A 21,509-nucleotide genomic window follows, 5' to 3' on the forward strand; every position below is an offset into this window, starting at 1 on the left:
TATGGTAAGTTTCACTCTATTCAACTCATAAAATATAATTATTCTGATATTTTTAATGCTAATCAAACACAAAAATAAAATTTATTTTTCTTTCACTTTTAATTTTTATTATTAATTTTCATCTAATCAAACCCACACTAAAGCCCGTTAAAAATAATTCTTAAAAATTCAGAAAACTTCTTTTAAAGCAACCGTTTGCCTATACTCACAGTTTAAAAAAAAAAAAAAAAAAAAACAAACTCATAGTTATTAAATGCTCTTATTTGGAGGAGAGAATTCAATTCAGTCATCTGCCAAACACGAAAAAGCTACTGCTGCTCCTTTTTCTTCTCTCCAAACCGTAAACACTAGTCATTCTTTGTCCTCCTCACTGGGACCACTCAAAAAATCAAAAGAGTACTCCGTATACGTTTGCAAAAAGAGTTTTAACACTTTTTAAATACAATTAGTCTGAATCTCCGAAGGCTTTTTCAAAATTTGACCGTTTGCGGACTTAACGTATCTCCCATATACTTGTTATCTCTGACACATACAAACAACCATTTATTTTCTCACTAATTACGTTTTCATATTTCTTTATTCGGTTCCCTCGCGTGTTCCCACAATCTTGTCTGCTATAATCCATCTTTATCTCAACTAATCAATGTGTGATTAATACCTTTTCTTTCGCTCTAAATCCCGGCCATCCATATCATTCAGTTATGATCTCCCCCTCTCTCTCTATATTATACACACAAACATCCATATAAATTTCTCTTTGTTTTCTTCCGTTAGGTATTGTATGGTTTTCAACGTTCGAGTCAATTGCTCCCTCTCAGAAGTTTTTGAATTTCACAACTCTAGTTGCTTTGGTCTTTGACGTTTTCAAGTGGGTTTTGTCAGAAATTTGAGTTATGTAAACTTTGGAGAAAATTACTGTTATGGGTTTGTTCTGTTTTGAGATTTGGGACCTTTGTTTTTTTTTTTCTTTTGATAGAAAGTTGTTGTTTTGGGAAATCTTCATAGAAAGTTAAAGACAGAGTGTATTTAAAGTTTTCTCTTTTTTGGTTCTAGTTTTTCCCATTTCTTACTTCAAATATGACAAATTTTCTGGGGATTTCTTAGCAAAATCAAGTTCAGAAATGATGCATTTGTTTGCAGTTGCCAAATGTCTACACTTCCTGGTTTAGAGGTAGGATTCCTCGTTAGGTATTAATGCATTTTGGGGGTTTCTGGATCTGAGGGTTAAACTGGGAAAGTGGTAGGAGGTGGGTCTTTGAATTTGATTCACGAGATCACATGTTTGTCACAAGAAGGGTGTCAGGAATTGTTCAAATTATCAACTGTCTCAATTAATATGTTTCAGTTTATTCATTGGTGTGACTATTTCTGTGTTTGACAAGTTCAATCAGGACTTGGAAGTTACTTTGAGGCTGTGTTCAGATCAGAGAGAGAGAGAGAGTTTTGTTCTGCTTTGAAAAATGGGGCATCCTGCTATAGTTTGGGACTATAGAGAAGCACTTGAAGTGACAAAGGACTGGAATGGGATTGAGGAGGTAGTGCTTCGGAACCCACAAGGAGATTCAGCGCGGGTTAGATCCTTTTCATCTTCTCCTCCTTTGAATTGGATCAAATCAAGTGATGAATGTTAATAATATTCCTTTGTTGCATGCTTTGCTCAATTATATGAAAACTTGCATCAATGAGGTGATACTATATTTTGTCTAATGTGTTGATGGGAATATTATATTTTCTTGTAGGAAAAAAATTATTAGATTCTTTCTGGCTTACTGAATGTTAATTATTGATTATCCAGGTTAGTTTGCACGGAGGAAGGGTAGTTTCCTGGAGGAATCATCAGGGGGAAGAACGACTATTCACTAGTAGCAAGGTATGATCTTCTAATTACTATACATGCAATTTTATGTAAAACTTTGGGACATGTTAATAATAACACCATATGGAAAGTGCAATCAAAACATCATCAGCATAATGTATTGTACAATTATATGGTGTTTGTGGTGCAACAAGGTTGTGGAATTGGGTTTATATAGAAACCCAGTTATTGTAATACCGTAAATCAAACCATTTAAATGTCAAATATTATAGGCAAATAATTATAACAGAAAGCGCAACAGAAAAAACTTGGTGGTTTCTATTACATATGGTTTTTAGCTAATAAAATCACTATTTTTGTTTCTTTCTGGAGGAGGACCTTTAGTTGCAGCAAAAACTTGTAGATGATAATCAGGCTATGTTTTAAAATATAAAAAATAAGCACCTAAACATCCTAATGACTATGGTGGCTATTTCTTGTGGCATTGAGGAGATCTCACCTTAAAACCCAATTGTTCCTCATTATGAGGAACTACTTGGTGTATGATGAACTTCATTTATAATTAGAAATTTATTGATAATTACTACCCCAGGAAATGGTTTGGGGGTTGCTGTGGGGTTGCAAAAGTAAAATTTACCTTTTAAGTGAGATATAATATGATTGATTTGTACAAACGTTGCAAGCTAATATATCTTTTGTAAAAAATTAAATAAAATTTCTGTATTTGTGGAGACATTTTCTTAATGAATCATCTATTGACTTCCTTTTAGGGTGTTCAATGATGTTTATTACTGCCCAATAGATGATTATATGAGACCTATTCCGTAAGAGTTTAATCATGGGTTGGCCTATTAGTTGAATGTCTAGCATGTAATGCTTCTGCTCCTGAAAATGGTCGAAACCAATTTTGCTTGCTAGATATAAAAAGTTGATTGGCTGCTTGTTATTTTATGAATTGTAGGCAATCTTTAAGCCCCCAAAAGCAGTGCGGGGAGGATCCTCTATATGTTTCCCACAGGTATTTTCAAACATCCCTCTATATTTGTGATGAAATAGTATATACCAGCTTTGTTGTATTTTCATTGATGGTTCTCGTTAGTACTTGTGTAGTTTGGAAACCGTGGTGCACTTGAGCAACATGGATTTGCAAGGAACAAGAATTGGACCATTGATGAAAAACCTCCAACTCTGCACCCAGATGATTCACAGGGCAAATGCTTCGTTGACTTGCTACTAAAACCATCTGAAGAAGATCTCAAGTCCTGGCCACATAGGTGTGAAATCGGATGCTTTTTAAAAATTTCTTAAAATTTTCATTCAATAGAACCAGAACTTAATAATATCAAGATGGTGACACTTCAGGGTTTAGGCAATCCCTTAGGATCCTGGCCCAGTGTGCTCTATTGGTTTTCACTTTTAATGTGAAATTATTACGTTGGGAACTGTTTCATGCTTCAATGAAGTTGGTTTCTTGCAATTCATATGTGCATATATGTTTCTCTATCAATTTTCAGTTGCAGATGGATGTTTTAAGAGGAGGGAGGGTAATATTTGGTCCTTATTTGTGGGATGATTAAGGTTGCAGTTTCAGAACTCTAGTACTCCATAGTCGTTGAAGTGTTGGACCTTTTATACATAAAAATCTGATATATTTTGATTTGGCTCAAAATAAGAAAATAATAATAAATAAATTTCCTTTAATTGGTTAAGTTAGAGTTTTTCGGATTGATTTTCGCATAATGATGTCATAGGTTGAGGATATTCGCATCTGATTCCTTTTACAGAACATGTTTTCATCAAATTGATTTACATTTTTCATAGAGTTCATAGCTTTTTTCTTTAATTGTTGAGGGGGGGAGGGGGATTGGTTGGGGTGTGTAGTGCTGCAAGTTATAGTTAATGGATGCCTGATGGGATTTCTAATTTCTTATTTTTGTTTTTTCCAGTTTTGAGTTTCGTCTTAGGGTTTCTCTTGCTGTGGATGGAAATTTGATCTTGATATCGCGCATTAGAAACATCAATGGCAAACCATTTAGCTTCTCATTTGCTTATCACACATACTTGTCTGTCTCTGACATAAGGTATGCTGCGTTTTATGTTAAACTTTGTCTGCTGGCATATGAATGGAATGAACAATCCTTTTTCCTCTTTTCTCTGTTGTTTAAGTTCAGATATCTAAGTTTATAGAGATAAAAAGAGAGACTGGTTAGAGCTATTATGTCTTTTCGATGTTTGGGATTCACCAGTTATGTTCATTATATTTGCAAGCAAGAAGTTATGCCATTTACAGGAAATGGTATATGTTTCAATGTTTAATTTTACAGGAAATGGTATATGCACTGAATTTTAATCTTCTTCTTGAATAACTTTGCACTGTTAGGAGGATTTACTGGTGTACCTATTTCCAGCTATTTCTGCTGTTTATAGCAGTGAATGATTCTATTCTAAACATATTGAACTTATACGAACATGAATTGTATCTGCAGTGAAGTGAGGGTAGAGGGATTAGAAACGCTGGACTATCTAGATAACCTTTGCCAAAAAGAACGCTTTACTGAACAAGGAGATGCCGTAACTTTTGAGTCTGAGGTAAATTATCATGTATACCTTTTGCAGAATGACACTTTAGAAGCTGTACATGACTCTTCAGAGTCATGGAATGGTGCAAAACCCCGGTATTCCTTTGGGGTGGAGATCATAATAGAGGAAGATATGTTCCTGAATTATTGCAAAATTTTGTGCTTTTGATATTATATTTTTAAGGACTTGGGAAAAGTGTTCTGTTCATTTCCTTGAAAAATCTGAGATATTTTCTGCACATTTTGGTGAAAAATGAGAGAAATTTGTTGTAAGCATCCAGGAAATTGACAAAAAAAAAGGCAGTTCTGTTGTCAAGACATATTGCGATTTTTTCATCACTTTATATGAAGTTGTTAAAGTTTCAAAGAAAGAAAATAGCATTCTTGATTCTCTAAAGGTGCCCTATTCCTTAATATTAGTAAGAATTGAGGATCTGCAGACAACTATAGAATTAAGCAACGGGTTTTTGTTGTTTGTAAGTGAGAAGAAAATATGTAGATGAAAGGCTCTCACTTAGAAGATAATTTTTTATTTCCTTTTCTTGCAGGTAGATCGTATTTATCTTAGTTCTCCAAATGTGATTGCCGTCCTTGATCATGGAAGGAAACGAACATATGTGATAAGGAAGGAAGGGCTACCAGATGTAGGTAAGATGCATTTGATTCTAAATAAACAAACCAACCAACAAAACGAAAACTTCTGAAATGATATGTATGCATTCCATGCATCTAAGAAACAAGATAAGTAAGCTTCATAATTATGGACACTTAAATTAAAAAATCCGGACAGATATTTGAGAAAGAAGATCAGTAAGCTTTGTAATTATAGACTTAATTTAAAATTCAACTAGGTGGACACGGATGGTAAACTGGGACAGATCTAGTCATATTATTACGAGAACTTCGACAGTGTGGCTATGCTGCTTCCTTTGAGGACAGAGCTAGTAGGGGAGTTACTAGTTTATGTGATAACAAATAAAGTATAATATAGAATTGGTTGTATGTTGTCAGAAATTTTATGATAAATTATGCTAAAAGAAATAAAAAAACTAACATTCTACTATTTATTCATTTCATATCCTTTCCTTTCCACAGCGGTGTGGAATCCTTGGGAGAAGAAATCGAAATCGATGATGGACTTTGGCGATGAAGAGTACAAACAGATGCTTTCTGTTGATGGCGCAGCGATGGAGAAACCTATCACTTTGAAGCCGGGTGAGGAATGGACAGGACGGTTGGAACTTTCAGTTGTGCGTTCAACTTTTTGTAGTGAAGACCTTGATCCCCTCGCATGTCATTGAGGGATGATGACAACACCAGTTATGGGCTCTTGATATTACAGTAGCTAGGTTGAGTCTTGAAGTTAAATTTTGAAGTTATGGGCTCTTGATATTACAGTAGCTAGGTTGAGTGTTGAAGTTAAATTTAGGCGTATTAGTAGGTTGAAATGAACAAAATATAATCAAGCTTTGTCTAGGGTTGTGGTATATCCTGTGATAGACTAGGAAAAAAAGCCTGTGTTTTTCAAAAATGGCTGCTCCAGCTTTTTCATTTCTTTCTAGGTTGAGGGTTATTTTATTTTATTTTATTGGAAGACAGAAATTTTAACAGAAAATTGTAATTTGAGAATTTAACTTCTGTTATAAACAAACATCCATTTCCACATGCATGCATTTTCCTTGTTGGTGGCTAAACTTGTCTGCAAGGAAAGGAAATCAGTGTTCTTTCTTTTCCTGAACTGTTTGGGAAATATATAGATACCAAAGGGAAAAAGAAAGTGGCTTTATTTTCCAGTTTATAATGCAAATTTTCCTATTACTTGTTTTCTCTCTCTAATTCTGTAATTTGATGGAAGTTTCTACAAGTTTGTGTAAAAGATTATAAAATACTAGTTACTATTAGAATAGTGGTTTATTTATAATAAATTATCTATTTATGTAAAAAACGAAGCAGAAAAAATATAACACAGAGAGTGAAATTATTTATTTCCCTTCTGTATACATAAGAAAGAGATATACATTACACCAACCTTGATATACTTAGATATACATGGACGGCACAAAAATATATAGAGTAAATTTTTGTCTAATGTTTGGTTTACTAATCACTAACAAATTGAAAACGTGATGATGACTAGAATTTGTGATTTGGGTACAGATTCACCGAATCCTTTTACTTTTAATTCATGAAGTCAATTTATCCTTTTTATAACACGTGTTACTGGGAAAATCAGGTGTTTTGTTTTTTTTCTCCCGAAAAAGACATAGACATATATATTTTCAGTACCATTATTATTATTGACAAATGTTTTGAACAGTGACAACTTGTTATTGTCTCGGTTAAAAAAAACAAAGAAGACAGTATTGGCAGCGATTCAAGAAGAAACAGATGAAAGGCTGGGCCATTTTTTAGTTGGTGAAGCAAAATAATTGGCGATAACAAATGAAAGGCCACCACTAGGGACTGCTTCAACCCTCTCCAAAATCTTTATATATATATATATATATATATATATTTTAATAGGTTGAAAATTTTATTTTTTTTTAATTTTTTGTGGCAAATTATGGCGACTCGAACACTGTTTGAAGAGTGAACGTTGTATCTTTCATATTAGTGCACTAGATGAAAACCTCATGAATTCTTTCCGGAATTTTTTAATATACAAATAAACTAGACTAATACAAGCTTAATTCGAGTTTAACTCCATTTATTAGTGTAATCTGTCTGACTAACTAAATCAAATTATCAAACTAAAGGTTGAAACGTAAAGAGCTTGGATTTAGATTGAGTATTATACATTTACGCTGGACAGTTTGAGCCCAACCGACTTAGAGTTGTACCTCCATTAACATTACAATTTATCTAATGCTAAAAAGAAAAAAAAAAAAAAAATTGTTATCATCAATCCGACAAAATATAAAAATCTTTTGTAATTATTTGAAATTGTTCTTTATTTTCAAAATTCAAAGTTACCACGAACCACTGAAAATGAAAAGAAATTATCCATCAATCATTGAATCAAACAACCTATAGAAATATCTTCTCGTTGTTCGTTGGGACCATCTCACAGTGCTCTATACAAATCAAACTAATTTGTCTGGACTTACATCAAGGACACGATGGACTGAAATAAGTCCGCTTGTATATATATTATTATGGAGTTTTAAGAATAAGGGCACGGTGGAGCCAACGAGCCCACTTCATCATCATCATCATTTTATTGTTCCAGATGGTTTGGGCCCTCATAACCTTCTGTTTTAATCAGCCACATAAATATATATATATATATATTTTTCAATATATATATATATATATTTTACAAAATTTAGTTTAACCGATTATAAACCATGAATTCTCTTTTTAATTTTATCTAAATACCATATTTAAGTAAATGCTACCAATTAGTAAAACAAAAGAAGCTGAGTTTTAAAATGGTGAGGCGGGGGCCACAGGAGAACCCACCAATCAGAAAACGAGTGTGTACGACGACCCAAGACCCACCCAAATTATTCGAACCACACATAATAAAAAACCAAGCTTTTTCTCTCCCAGTTCCATTTCGCAATCAGGTGAGTCATTTTATTCCCTTTTTGTTAGATTGTTGATTTTCCAATAATTGCAGTATTTGTTATTGTTGTTGTGAATCAATCATATCTATCTATATCTATATATGAGACTTTGTTTGTAGCAGATTCATCAGATAGATCATCCGAAGCTGCTTTTCCTCCCTCCGATCTCTTCCATTTGAACGCTTCGTCTTGTTCCATGGCTTCGAAGCGGATCTTGAAGGAGCTCAAGGATCTTCAGAAAGATCCTCCCACCTCTTGCAGCGCCGGTAATATATATACATATAATACACTCATATCTCTAGCTCCATAGATTTGTGTTTCATTTCGTTTTTTTTATTTTATTTTAAATTTATTTATTTATTTTTATTTTTTTCATGGTTCTGAAACTCGATCTAGTGATGCATGTGTAGATACATAAACATTCTGCATTTACATGTGTGTGTATATCTATTTTGGATTTTTATTGTGTATTTTGTGATTTCGCCTTCTTTTTCCTCAACGTTTTTCATCATGTTATGAAATTTTCGAGGTTAATATATATGCATACATGCACACGATGGATTATAGATATGTTGTCCTTCAATTGGTACTTTGCAAGAGTTATTGTAGGATTTGAGGCTTATGATTTTTTAGGATGTCCGTTCGTATATAATGTTATCTGTTAGAATTGGGATTATTCTCTTGCAAAAAGGAGATGTTTTGATGACCAATTACAGTTTTATTTATTTCTTTATCTTAAATATTCTGCTTTGCCCTAACATTTTTGTTGTAGTCGAATAACAGATTTGGTGATATAGGTTATTTTTCTTTGTAGTAGTTCTTCTGGTTTAATATAGGTAACCTGGTCTGAAACATGATTGAGGCTGCCTCATCAAATAGAAACTAAGTTGAGGTATTTCTTTAACATGTTGAATTTACAAGGCTATTCGACTATGGAGCCATTTAGGACCAAAATAAATCAATGAATAATTTTTTTTAGTGTACTTCATTTTGTAATAAGTTGTTTTAGTTTTGATCATATGCTGTAACCGTTGCTTGTTGGAAAAATATCTACCTTCCTTTCAGTTCCTAGCATTTGATTGAAGGAAGAAATATATTGCACTGATGTGGGAAAAGGGCTACAAAAGAAAGACACCCATATGCCATGGAAAAAGCCTTTTCTTAATTTGGGTTGAACAGTCTCTATTGGGTATTGTATTAAATTGAAGGAGCCATTGCTTGGTGCAATGGTTAAAAGCTTGGATTTCCAACATGATCTTTCGGGTTGAGCATGAAAGCTATCACTTTGTGAAAGATAATGCCAAAGGTTATGGCTCTAATCCTTCGCTCTTAGCACCCAGTGTAGGCAGGGCTAGCACTGGTTCGTGACCTCTTTTAGATTGTTTGTACATTTTTTAGCCCATGGAAGAATCTTTCTGCTTTGTTCACGTCATGCCTAATTTTATTGCATAGGTCTGGATGTAGGAGAAATCTTCGATTGTTCTTTTTTTTGGTTTCTTAAACATATAGAGAACTAACAGAACTTTGTGTACTGCTAAGTTCCTCTTACTGCTGATCCATTGTAACAGCAAGGTATTAGCCAAGCAAGAAATTTGAGCTGCCCCCTGCATGTTAGGCAGTAAGAGTTTGTTTATTAAATGGCAAACACATATATATCTCCTTCAATTTGTCAAGATTATGACTTGATTTCTTATGATATTCTGATCCATTTATTATGTGATTCTGTGTTGCAGAATATTCCTTATCATTTTTAAACAGTTTAGAGATATGATCCTTTGTTGCATTTTGTATTTCAACAGGCCCTGTCGGTGAAGACATGTTTCACTGGCAAGCAACAATAATGGGTCCCCCAGATAGTCCTTATGCAGGGGGAGTTTTTCTAGTCACTATTCATTTTCCTCCCGATTATCCATTTAAACCTCCAAAGGTATGCCGTGGAGATGATATGTTTTAAGAAGTTACTGGTATTGCCTCGTAGATCTCATCCTTTATCATTCTAGGGAATTCTCTTGGATGCTTTTTTTTTTTCATTTTGTTGTGCATGGTTTTTGTCAGAGTACACTCGTCAGCCATTTAACTGTGTTTTATTCTTTCAAAATGTATGATAGGGTTCCCTTTAATTGCCCTGTCCACACACAACCAAGATATCAATCCCTTTAATTAACTGATGATGTCCTTGTGCTAAATTACTTAGGTTGATTAGTAGGCTTGTAATGCTCTATAGTGGTATTATCTTTGTTCAAATTATAAGTTTGATGGAATATTTTAGTGTTTGATTATTAACTTTTATGCTTAAATGACTTAATGCTCTATAGTGTACTCGTCAATTGACTTCACTGGGCTCAAATGTTGTAGCCATTCAAGTATAATTTCAATGTTGGTGATCCTATGAATTGTAGCCCAATTTGGAGGAGTGTGAAAAAAGAAAATTTTCATTAATTATGCTCTCTCATTTGTTATAGGATTTGGAATATTTTTTAAAGAGGATGGAGAGAATCCTAATAATATTGATGGGTGTCAATGGAAGCATCCTGAAGTATTCAAAAGAAGGTCTAAAGACCTTGTTTTGAATCCTCAAGTTCTTTTGCCAAGATAGTATCCGACTCATGTGGAAGGTCCTTGCTGAGTAAATGTGTTGCAGTTCTGATTTGATCCCTTTCTCTCTGTCTGTCTGTCTGTCTCTCTCCTCTTCATTTACAGAATGTTTCTGTTGTTTTGAGTGTGATGATGGTTGAATTTTGTTTTTATAGAATAGAGGATACCCTTTTTGGTGGAGTCAGGGACCAATTTTTCCCTGAGTTGGTGACAAAATAGTATCCAGACGTAATATATGCGGCATGTGAGGTAGCAATACTCTTGAGTCCTAACGTATTATTCTCATCCATCTCCTCCGAGTAAAAGCTGCAAATTAGACTGAAAATATGGTTAAAAAGTGGATGATTCAGGTATATAATATATAAAAAAGGATGTCGAATGATATTTACCTAAAGTCGTAGGTTCTAAGAGTGGGAATCAATATTAGGGAAGCTATGGATACCGTTATTGTCCTTGTATTGTAGATTCTCATTCTGCAATCTGAGAATTTGTTCTTCTTTGACTGGAATAGAATAATAGGATCTGTGCTCAGGCTCTTGATGGTTGTATAATGTGCTGCACATTGGAGAGTTTCTTCTCGGATGTTGATATTCGACTGTTCTATGTTCCATATCCTTAATTTTATGTTAAGGATCACAATTTTCTGAACAGCGTCAAGGGATTATAGTTTGTTTACGTTCTCTTCTTTGGTGCCCCACATGCTGATGTATTATCATTCCATCTTTATCATTCTGAAATTTCTAAACCTCATCCCCAAACCCCAAAAATAAGTATTGTTTTGATAGTCTTAAGCTGTGTGGCTGTGCCCCTACTAGTAAAAACACTAAAAGAAGCAGTTTACTTAGAACTGAAAGTAACAGGTACGGTTCTAGTGAAGAAGTTATTTCTTGGGCATTTTGATGTGAAAGGGTCAGCTCGTCTTTAGAATATTGTTTAGTCATATTATCTTCAGAGGTTATGACAGGAAGGAATTGGCAGGGGTTATGACAATTTGATTTGGATTCCCTCTTCTCAAGGTCGTTTTGAAGTAAGGTCTTTGTTCTTATGTTTGTCTAATTTTACTTCCTATAATTTCCCATGGAAGACTATATGGCGCTCTATGGCTCCTACTAGGGTGGCAGTATTTGTATGGACCGCCGTTTGGGGTAAGATTCTGACGATCAATAATTTGAGGAAAAAGGGTAATATTCTTGTTAATCGGTCTTGCATATGTAAGCAGGATGGGGAGTCAATCGCTCTTAATGCATTGCTCTGTAGCGCACGATTGCTGGAATCTTATTCTTGGCCTATTTGGCATGCTGGGTAATGCCAAGTTCTACTAAGGAGTTGATTCATCCTTGAAGAGGTTGTCGTGTGAGTAGGAGTGTTCGTGATTATTGGAGATCTGTTTCACATTGTATCTGGTGGTGCATCTGGAAGGAGAGAAATAATAAAATGTTTGAAGGGAAGGAGTCGTCTACAGCGACATTGAACCTTTTTATTATTCGTTCTCTCTTTAGTTATGTGAACAGAAGTTCTTGTTCCTCTTCTGATGATTTAATTTCTTTTTTGGATTCTTTGGGACGCGTTCTCCTATTGAACGCCTTTTTTAATTTATTATTACTTATTAAAAAAAATATATATTATCTTCAGAGAATGAAAACATCTGTCCAAGAGAAGGGAAACTACCCAAATGTGCATTTAGGCCCCTAAAAAAATACAATTATTTAAATGCTTAAAGTTCAATGCAAAGAAATGTGATGTTGGGTAAAATATTTAAAGTTATGTGAAGAATCATGTTCATCTAATATAAATGACCATAGCCCTTTATGACGTGTTCTAAAAGCGGTGCATTCATGAACTGATTTTTACATGAAGTGTTGCTTTACTTCAGTAAGGTCAGTTTGGTCCTTATCCTTATATGAACAGTGAATTTTCACATAAATGTAAATATTTTGCATAACTTCATATTTTTGTGCAATGAAGTTTAAGTTTTCATATAACCTACAAAAGAAGTTCAAGTTTTACTTATGGGCCCTATGTGCACATTTATGTAGTTTTCCGAAGGACTCTGTGAAATACCAAGGCTTAGGTTTGTCTCGAGTCCTCCGGGATCTGAACTGCGTAATACCCTTTTTAGGCTGATTATGTTTGAAAGTTTCTAAGGTTTAGTGATCTATAGCAGATTGTGTGTGCTATGAGCCTATGACTCAAACATGTGTAAGCTCAATTGGGTAGGTATAATTAATCTAAAAGATAAATAAACCCACAAAAGTCTCCGGGATTGAGGGGGCTGAGGTGGTGTGAGAGATTTTTTTTGTACTTGAGTGCAGATATCAGGGGCAACCTATCCTTTTGACTAATATTCATTTGGAACTTGAAATGACCAGAATTTCTATTTAAGGGGGAAAAAAAAAAAAAGGTCAGATCATCGCCTGTAGATCTTGTAGACAGGAAATGGATTAGTTTCCTGTACTTGAAAGAAGTTTCCAAAATAAAGATTTTTCATAAAAAAGAAAAAAGAAGTGTCTAATCAAATCTGTGTTGTGTGTTATGTTTTCCTCTCTTCCTTCTAGGCTTCTACTGTATACAATCACTAGGCAGAATCTAATATGTGATAGCTTATGTGTCCAATGTTTCATTTATTTGCCTTTATTTGAAGACTTGCTATGGCTGCATGATTCAAAATCAGACTCCCAGTCTAATAAGACTGTGGTTGGATATTGCAGGTTGCATTCAGGACAAAGGTTTTTCATCCAAATATAAACAGCAATGGCAGTATTTGCCTTGACATCTTAAAGGAGCAGTGGAGCCCAGCCCTGACTATTTCCAAGGTTATTTTCTAGCCTTACAGATACTTTTGAATCTATAATATACAATGACAGGCCATTGCTTGGTTTAGTGGTAAAACTCTTAAGCATGAGGATGTAAGTTCGAGCACATGTGTAAAATAATTCCAAAGGTTAATTTTGTCTCTAGTCTTCTCCCCCCAACAATCTGTTTTGGTAGTGTTTGGATCTGAATATAACGAATGTCCAAGGAAATTATAGATTGATTTGTTTTAGTTATTTTTGCCTTGAGGAAGTTTTTTTAAGACGGTTTGGGATGCCTGCCACTATACTGGCCTAATGTTATCACGTAGATTAAAAATCAACTGATGTGTAGGAGCTTGTTTGATGGTAGATCTCTCGATAGTAACTGATTATCTAATCAGGTTAATTTCAGTTTAGTGTGCTCGGTGTTGCTAACAGGCGCAATACTTGTGCCTGTTGTGTGCCCAGGTGCGCCTTTGACAACATTTGCGCCTTTAATATAGAATATGAATATGTTTTAATAGTAATTTAAGTTTTCTCGTGCGCCTCACCTTGCACCTAGGCTCCTAAGGACCTGGCGCCTTAGTGCGCGTTGGGCCTTTAATAACACTCTGGGCTTCCTTGGTGTGGGCGATTATATTGTGGGCCCAACTATCTCATCTTGATATTGCTGCACTTGAAACTAGTTGCATTTCTTCCCCATATGGCAATTATGTTTTTGAGCACTCTACAACATGTTCGTTTATACCCGTAGCCTCACAACTTATAGGGCTGCAAATGAAGCCCAAACTTGGATCAGAGCTTAAAGAGTGTTCAAATTTGCTGCATCTGTAATTTAAGAAATGCTAGCTTTAAATAACTTGATAATACTTTGTATAACAGGGCTGTCAAGCTTGTTATATAAACTATTTAACATCAATTTTCTATTAGAGACTATCACATTTAAGGAATAATAATTTTATAATATCCTCATGAAAATTATCCTTTTCTCATAATTTAATAACTTTATATCTGAGTAGTTTACAGTTAATTCTACCGAATTTTATTTATTTATCATAAAATGAGCTTGGAACATAGGTTCAAGCTTGGTTAATGTATATTTGGTAAATGAGCTTAAACAAGTTTTTTAAGGAGCTGGGCAGGAGCTGTTTTGATTGTCTTGTTCATTCGCTGCCTTCTCGCAAGTATATAGACATACCAAAAATCCAGGTGATGAGATAAATTATTGAGCATGTGAAGGCTTTCTTCCTTGGTCATTCAGTTTCTATCACTTGATTCCCATGGATAAGTGTGATTAACTTTGAATCCCAAAGGAAAATATGCCTTGGCCTAGCTCTCTGTTGCTTGTTATTAGTTGGTCAGATGGACAAAAGTTTTTGGTGGTTTTCATCTATAAAAGCGGGTGAAATTGCCTTCACACTTGGGACCTAATTTTGCAATTGTTGTTTTCTATTGTTTCATTTTTCAGGTGTTGCTCTCGATCTGTTCGCTTTTGACAGACCCGAACCCGGATGACCCCCTGGTGCCTGAGATTGCTCACATGTACAAAACAGACAGATCCAAGTATGAAACAACTGCAAGGAGCTGGACCCAGAAGTATGCCATGGGCTAGTGGTGGTGTTCATGGTGAGGATTTCTAAGAATTGGGTGTTTAGTCATGTAAAAATGAAGTGTGATTCGTCCTCTATACTACCTTTGATGGACCAATATAAAACAGAACTAAACATTGCTCTCTTGAAAGACAAAGGTGATTCTACCTTTGTGTTTGAGACCTTGGAAAAATGTTAAATCTATTCATGTTTTAAATGTAAAATTGTTTGCTTTGTGGAAATGGTTAATTTTGTTTAAATATAAAAAAAGGCGTTTTGACCTTTTCATTTTGAGAGACTTCAAATAAGCCTATTATTACCAGTTGTCTGTTCTCAGTTCATTGCTCTCAAATTCTCAATATGGGAAAAGAAAAAAAAAAAAATTGCTTTTGCAATCGATTTTGCTTCAGGCGTGCTCTCACTGTGACCACACCCAATTTACCATCTTTTAGGCGTGCTCTCACTGTGACCACACCAACCTGGCAGTAATAGCTCCACTTTTTATTTGTTTATTTTATATATATTTAACTTTTTTATGCATTGTAGTTCGGCAGTCTAGAAACGCTTCTAGTTCAGAAATCTACCACACATTTTAACTGTATTTTGGGGTACAAAAATTATTTTTAGAGAGAAATTTAAGTCGAATTTTGAATTTGATGTTTTTATGATTGCTATTGATAATAAGGGATTGGTCTGAGCCTTTTAAGTCAATTTGAGTCATAATTAGAGGACGCATAATTGTGCCTTGAAATTTTAATTCTAGAGCAGCGAGATCTTAGGCTAATAATATATGACTTAGAGACGAATTAATATTGCAATATTATTAATGTTTTAGTTTCCATAGCAATTAAAGTCTGGGTCCAATAGTCAATTACATAATTTCATGGAACAGTGTGAACTCAGTGGTTCATGTCAACCAATGTTGTGTTTGAACTATATGCTGAAATACTAATTCTTTTATTTCACATACAACGTAGTTTTGCATGACTTCTATTATAGTTAATAAAGGTCTCAATGGTTCAATGTGGTGGTGTTTAAAGACGTATATAACTTTTGTCATACTTAATAGAAAATGGTTACCAAGACTTAAACTTATGGATGGTGCTTGTCATCCCCAACTTGTCTTGCGAAATAATATAATGTTATATTTGAGTGCATTGAATTGACACATTAAATTTAAATTAATTTTTTTTCACTTTCAAATCTAAAATAAATGTAATCTAGCTATTAAACTTTAGATTATCTTCTATGCGGCTACCATATTTAGCATTTTACTATAAATTTGAAAAATAGACAACTTATAAATAAATAATTAAATAAAAAGGAAAATAGAGGTCATGTGAAGAGAAGCTAAAAATAGTGAAAGCAAACAAATGAGGTATTTCGGTTTCCTAGGATGTCTTTTGGAATAATTGCTTTTGATTGGAGACCAAGCTTTCGACGGTACAAAACAAAGTACTGAATTATCTACAACCATCAATTAATAGCTGTGGTCCATGTCCTTAATATTTTTTCTTTATTGGAACATTTGATTTTTATTTTTAAAGAAAATAACTTGTAAAATAGTCATATATAAAGAATATAATTTTAAAGTTATGGAAAACACTGTTTGCAATATTTTCATATCCAAACTGCCCTTCTCACAATCAAAGTCATGAAAAAACACTCTTTGCAAAATTAGTGTGATTTCGGGACCACAAATAACACTTTTGGTACCAAAATATTACAGACCCTTTTTCCATGATTTTGAAATTTTATTTACAAAAAATTATGAAACTGTAGACTTTAATTTCATGCCAATGTAAAATGGGAGTGAGCCCGTTGTAATGATGCGGTTGTAGTGATGATATGCTATTGATATAATTGGGATTAAGGGTACAGTACAATCACACCCCCTAAGATTTAGTAAAAGGACACTTAAAGGAAACTTACGTGTTTTTTTTTAAGATAAAAACACCCTCTAAAGGTTCAAAAATGGACAAAGACACCCCTTTACATGAGAAATTGACCAAATTACCCTTTGACCGTTTAGGAGACTTTTTTAACTTTGCAATTTAATAAATTGGACCAATCTACCCTCATGAACAATTTATGCATAAAAAAAGAAAAACTTTATATTGTTCACTTTTTTTTTTTTTTTTTTTTTTTTTTTTTTTTTTTTTTGTTATTTACTTTAAAAATGTCCCAACTTTTTAAAAATATAGACGTCTAAAATGATTTTTTGATTCAATACATAAAATTATATTTTGTTATTACTTCTTTTCTTTTTCTTTTTTATTTTTAAATTAAGATACTTAATTCTTTCATCCAAAAAAATTAAACCAATCTCTTTTCCTTAAAAATAAAAAAATATGGTACCAGTATAACTTTATGCATCTTAAATTATATATAAAATATTATGCATTTCCCAATATAAAAGGGAAAAAAAATAGCAAACCAAAGGGAAAAAAAATAGTAAAACAAAGGGGAAAAAAAATAATAAAACAAAGGAAGAAAAAATAAAAATAAAATAAAGGCATGCATGAAGTTAAGATGCATAAAGTTATACTGATATCTATTTTCTTTTATGTTGGGAAATGCATAATATTTAATATATAATTTAAGATGCATAAAATTATACTGGTATCATATTTTTTATTTTTAAGGAAAAAATATTGGTTTAATTTTTTTAGATGAAAGAATTAAGCATCTTAATTTAAAAATAAAAAAAGTAAAAGAAACAAAGTAATAACAAAATATAATTTATTTGAAATATATGTATTGAATCAAAAAATCATTTTAGACGTCTATATTTTTAAGAAGTTGGGACATTTATAAAGTAAAATAACAAAAACGGAAAAAGAAAAAAGAAGTGAACTATAAAATTTTTTTTTTTTATGCATAAATTATTCATGAGGGTAGGTTGGTCCAATTTATTAAATTGTAAAGTTAAAAAAATCTTCTAAACGGTCAAAGGGTAATTTAGACAATTTTTTATGTAAAGGGGTGTCTTTGTCCATTTTTGAATATTCAAGAGGTGTTTTTGTTAAAAAAAAAACAGATAAATTTTTTGAGTGTCCTTTTGCTAAACCTGGGGGAGTGTGACTGTACTTTATCCATTGATTTAATGGCACATATAACTAAATATTAAAGTGCAAATTTTTTTTTAAAGTAAATTAAAAAATTCAAGTGTATATATATATATATAATTTTTCCTAAAACACTTAATTCTCTTCCCCATTACAAAGACGGGCTTCACCATATTCCACGTATCATACTGAAGTGTCCACCAATGTAATGCGGCTACTCGTTTGATATCCCCCACCCGAATCTTTGATATTTTCATATATATATATATATAAATATATATAAAATAATAATAATAAAAAATTCAAGAAAGGAAGAAGTACACTAAATACATTATTGACTTGGTGGTGTCTACCTTCCTCATTCTTAGCATTTCGCTCTCTTTTGCCACTCAAAATTCTCTCCTTCAGCCCCTATTATCACTCTATTCTCTCTCATCTTGCTTCTCTCTCTACTCTCTTTTTCCTCGGTTTGATTTCATTTTTCAACAATCAGTGCCATTGATTTATCATCATCGGTAATCAATCTCACAGATTTGTTTATTTAACCATTAAAACTGTCGAAAATGGATAGAGTACACTGAAATGATACCTCTACTAAGCTGACGAGATTCTTGTCAGAGATGAGTATGAAAACGCCACGAGTTGTTCGGATTTTCGTCACCGACGGTGACGCAACAGACTCATCGACCGATGAAGACGATGACACTGTCAGATCTCACAGAGTGAAGAAGTTCAAGAAACATGTTAGTGAGATACGAATTGATGCTTCTCGTAACAGAGTGAAGACTGAAAATCGCAGCGAAAGTGTCAAGAAGAGACCTTACCGTCAGAAGAAGGTAAATATTTTGGCGAAAAAGCCATCGATGAACGGCGAGAGGAAGTTTCGCGGCGTTCGGAGGCGGCCGTGGGGTAAATTTGCGGCGGAGATTCGAGATCCGACACTGCGAGCAAGGGTTTGGTTAGGGACCTACGACACCGCAGAAGAGGCGGCCTTGGTCTACGACAAGGCGGCGATTCGGATACGAGGACCGGACGCTCTCACGAACTTTATCAAGCCTCCGCCGAGATCGGAAATCACTCCGATTTCGGTATCCGACTACGATTCCGGTAAGGAATATCGGGACCTCTCATCTCCGATTTCTGTTCTCCGGTTTCACAACACTCAACAAACAGATTTACAAAAGCAGTCACGACAGGGTGATGACCGGAGACCGGTGGAACCGGTGGCGCATGAAACGTCGGAGGATTGTTGGCCGTTGGATTTCTTGAATGAACAGTTCGATTTCCGGCCTCCGTCTCCGATTTACTTTGACGAAGTACCAGACACCATTGTAGAAGCAGATTTCTACGATTTTTCGTTGAATTTTGATGAAGATTTGAGAGACGTGGCCGATTTCTTTGAAGATCATCTCTAACTGGTTTTTTCTTGTCAAGACATTTAACTTTTGATATTTATGTAAAGTGAATCAGTACTCACCAAGAATTGCTAAATATTTTATTATATTTAATCTGTTAAAGTTTGGAGGTCGAATCAAAGACTTGGAATTAAAATCGAAAAAAATGCAGTTCAAATTTTTAATTTTATGTATAGATTAGTGAATTTTTGAACTTTGAATTGTTTGCGTATAGATTAGTGATTTTTATTTTATTTTATTTTCTATTTCTTATCTAGATTGATTCAAAACCATTACACAAAATGCAGCCCAGCACAAATAGCATTGCTTGCAGTCTAGATTGTCCATTTTTTAGTTGAATTATGTATACTTTGACAGCTTTTAAAAGCAAATCCAAAGCAAATTAATTGGGAGGAAGAAATGTTTGTTGAAAGAATCTTGAAAGATTTGGGAATCAACACCCTCCTAATACCTTAAAGTTCTGAAATTTTAAAGGGAGAAAGCAACACTATTACCTACATAAATAACAATAATAAATAACATTCAAAAAATATATTTAGATGCAACACCATTAAATAAAAAATTGTGATCATTGATATCGTTATTGCATCTTTAATTTAATTTTATTGTAAGTAACATTAAATGATTGACTTAGTTATAAAATAAATATATATATATATATATATATATAGTACACCAAGTGTAGTGATTGAAGTAGAAAAGACAAAATATGGTCGGATATGAATTCACTAAAATCCGTGAAAATTGAAAGAGGAGGATCTCAAGTCGATATGATTATGATAAATCTACTTTAAATCACGGGTACAGTGGGGGCTGCGGGGAAAAATGGACGGTGTTCATCCGCCGCGTGATGTGGAAGCAGACGTGGCAGTGGGTCCCCCAACCTGAATTTGGTCAGCTTCTACCAGCCACGTCTCAGATAGATATAGATACCAACAACAACACTCCCAGCTGGCTACAACTACAACGGCTACTGTGGCTCGGCTCCAGCATCTCTTGTTTTAGGGTCATTTTTATCACTGCCAACAACCAAGGCCTTTGACCTCTTTCACTTTTCCAATTTAGTAGAGCTCCAAGGGGGGTTGTTTCGTACTTAATGCACGGTAGAAAATATATATATATATATAGAGAGAGAGAGAGAGAGAAAAGAAATGGAGGAAAAATTAAAAGAAAGAAATGAGATAAGAGAAAAGAAGATGGATGGTCATTATTATTTTTTAAAAAAATTTTATTTTTTAAAAAATAAAATTTAGTTTTATTATATGTGCAAATAACCTATTATCAAATTGTCAGCAAGATTCACAGAAGTCCGTGTTAATGCACAATCATTATTATTAATTCTTTCTTTACTTGTAAACAAGATTCTTAGTCTTGAAATAATAGCGTGAGACATGCGTGCTTGGAAAAAGAACTGACCGTTTTTAAAGTATTTCAAAGAGAAATAAAGATGAGAACTTAAAGCGAAAGAACTAAAACAAAGAAAACAAATCTTCTGTTTTTTGAACTAAATTGTTGCCGCTGAATACATGTGGATCTGCATCATGCGTGTTTCATGTGTAGTATATTTAAATGATGGTGAAACTTTATTTTCTCATACACACACAAAAGTGTGTTTGTATGAGAGAATGTAGGACCCGTGGAAGAGGATTGGCTTGTGTGCGAAAGAATTGGAATTTGTGTGGTTTGAGTTGAGCTGCGTGTTTGTGTACACATAGAAGGGTCCCTATTTCACTTGCCAGTAAAGAAGACAGTGAAATAAAGAGAATGTCGGTGACATTTTTGGGTGATCTATATATATATATATATATATATATATATTATAGTGTGGGGTCTGAAAATTAATGTTTTCTCAACTCATGTTGCTGTTAATTGTGTTGTTAAAATTTCCACCACTGCTCTTCTTATTGTAGTTATTAATGCGTGTCAATCAAGAGTTTCCCAAGTCGAGCGTTCTTAAACAGGGCAGTCTGACGTTTCAACTTCTTGGTCTGAAAAAATTATAAACACCACAGTCACCTTTTAGAAATTGGAAAATTATCTTCTTATTCTCAACAGCCTAGGGAGTGTGATTTAAAATGGGCCCGGT

General features: G+C 33.8%; 3 protein-coding genes across 5 annotated transcripts; all 3 read left to right on the forward strand.

Annotated features, from left to right (window-relative positions):
• The first annotated feature begins 463 nt into the window (after nt 1–463).
• Nucleotides 464–6,064, forward strand: LOC132276738 (putative glucose-6-phosphate 1-epimerase). 3 transcript variants are annotated; one of them, XM_059778320.1, is made up of 9 exons: nt 475–1,171; nt 1,383–1,571; nt 1,796–1,870; nt 2,778–2,834; nt 2,927–3,090; nt 3,763–3,897; nt 4,303–4,405; nt 4,944–5,043; nt 5,491–6,064. In XM_059778320.1, exons 2-9 carry the CDS (start codon nt 1,461–1,463, stop codon nt 5,694–5,696), a joined length of 951 nt encoding a protein of 316 aa, XP_059634303.1. In that variant the 5' UTR covers nt 475–1,171; nt 1,383–1,460; the 3' UTR covers nt 5,697–6,064. The 3 variants fall into 3 exon arrangements, with proteins under 3 accessions (XP_059634304.1, XP_059634303.1, XP_059634302.1); XM_059778321.1 differs by having other exon boundaries at nt 464–1,571; nt 4,944–5,039; nt 5,491–5,680; XM_059778319.1 differs by having other exon boundaries at nt 475–1,571.
• Nucleotides 6,065–7,945: 1,881 nt separating this feature from the next.
• On the forward strand, nt 7,946–15,182 carry LOC132276739 (ubiquitin-conjugating enzyme E2-17 kDa-like). Its single transcript, XM_059778322.1, has 5 exons — nt 7,946–7,964; nt 8,087–8,230; nt 9,764–9,891; nt 13,268–13,372; nt 14,820–15,182. Exons 2-5 carry the CDS (start codon nt 8,161–8,163, stop codon nt 14,961–14,963), a joined length of 447 nt encoding a protein of 148 aa, XP_059634305.1. The 5' UTR covers nt 7,946–7,964; nt 8,087–8,160; the 3' UTR covers nt 14,964–15,182.
• A 3,145-nt stretch (nt 15,183–18,327) lies between these two features.
• LOC132276740 (ethylene-responsive transcription factor ERF069-like) lies at nt 18,328–19,735 on the forward strand. Its single transcript, XM_059778323.1, has one exon. The coding sequence runs from the start codon at nt 18,629–18,631 to the stop codon at nt 19,421–19,423; it is 795 nt and encodes a 264-aa protein (XP_059634306.1). The 5' UTR covers nt 18,328–18,628; the 3' UTR covers nt 19,424–19,735.
• Nucleotides 19,736–21,509: the final 1,774 nt, after the last annotated feature.

This window comes from Cornus florida, unplaced genomic scaffold (assembly GCF_030987335.1).
Source record: "Cornus florida cultivar Cherokee Brave unplaced genomic scaffold, ASM3098733v1 CherokeeBrave_3.0.0_Hap2_Chr10, whole genome shotgun sequence".
In the NCBI taxonomy this organism is placed as follows: domain Eukaryota; kingdom Viridiplantae; phylum Streptophyta; class Magnoliopsida; order Cornales; family Cornaceae; genus Cornus; species Cornus florida.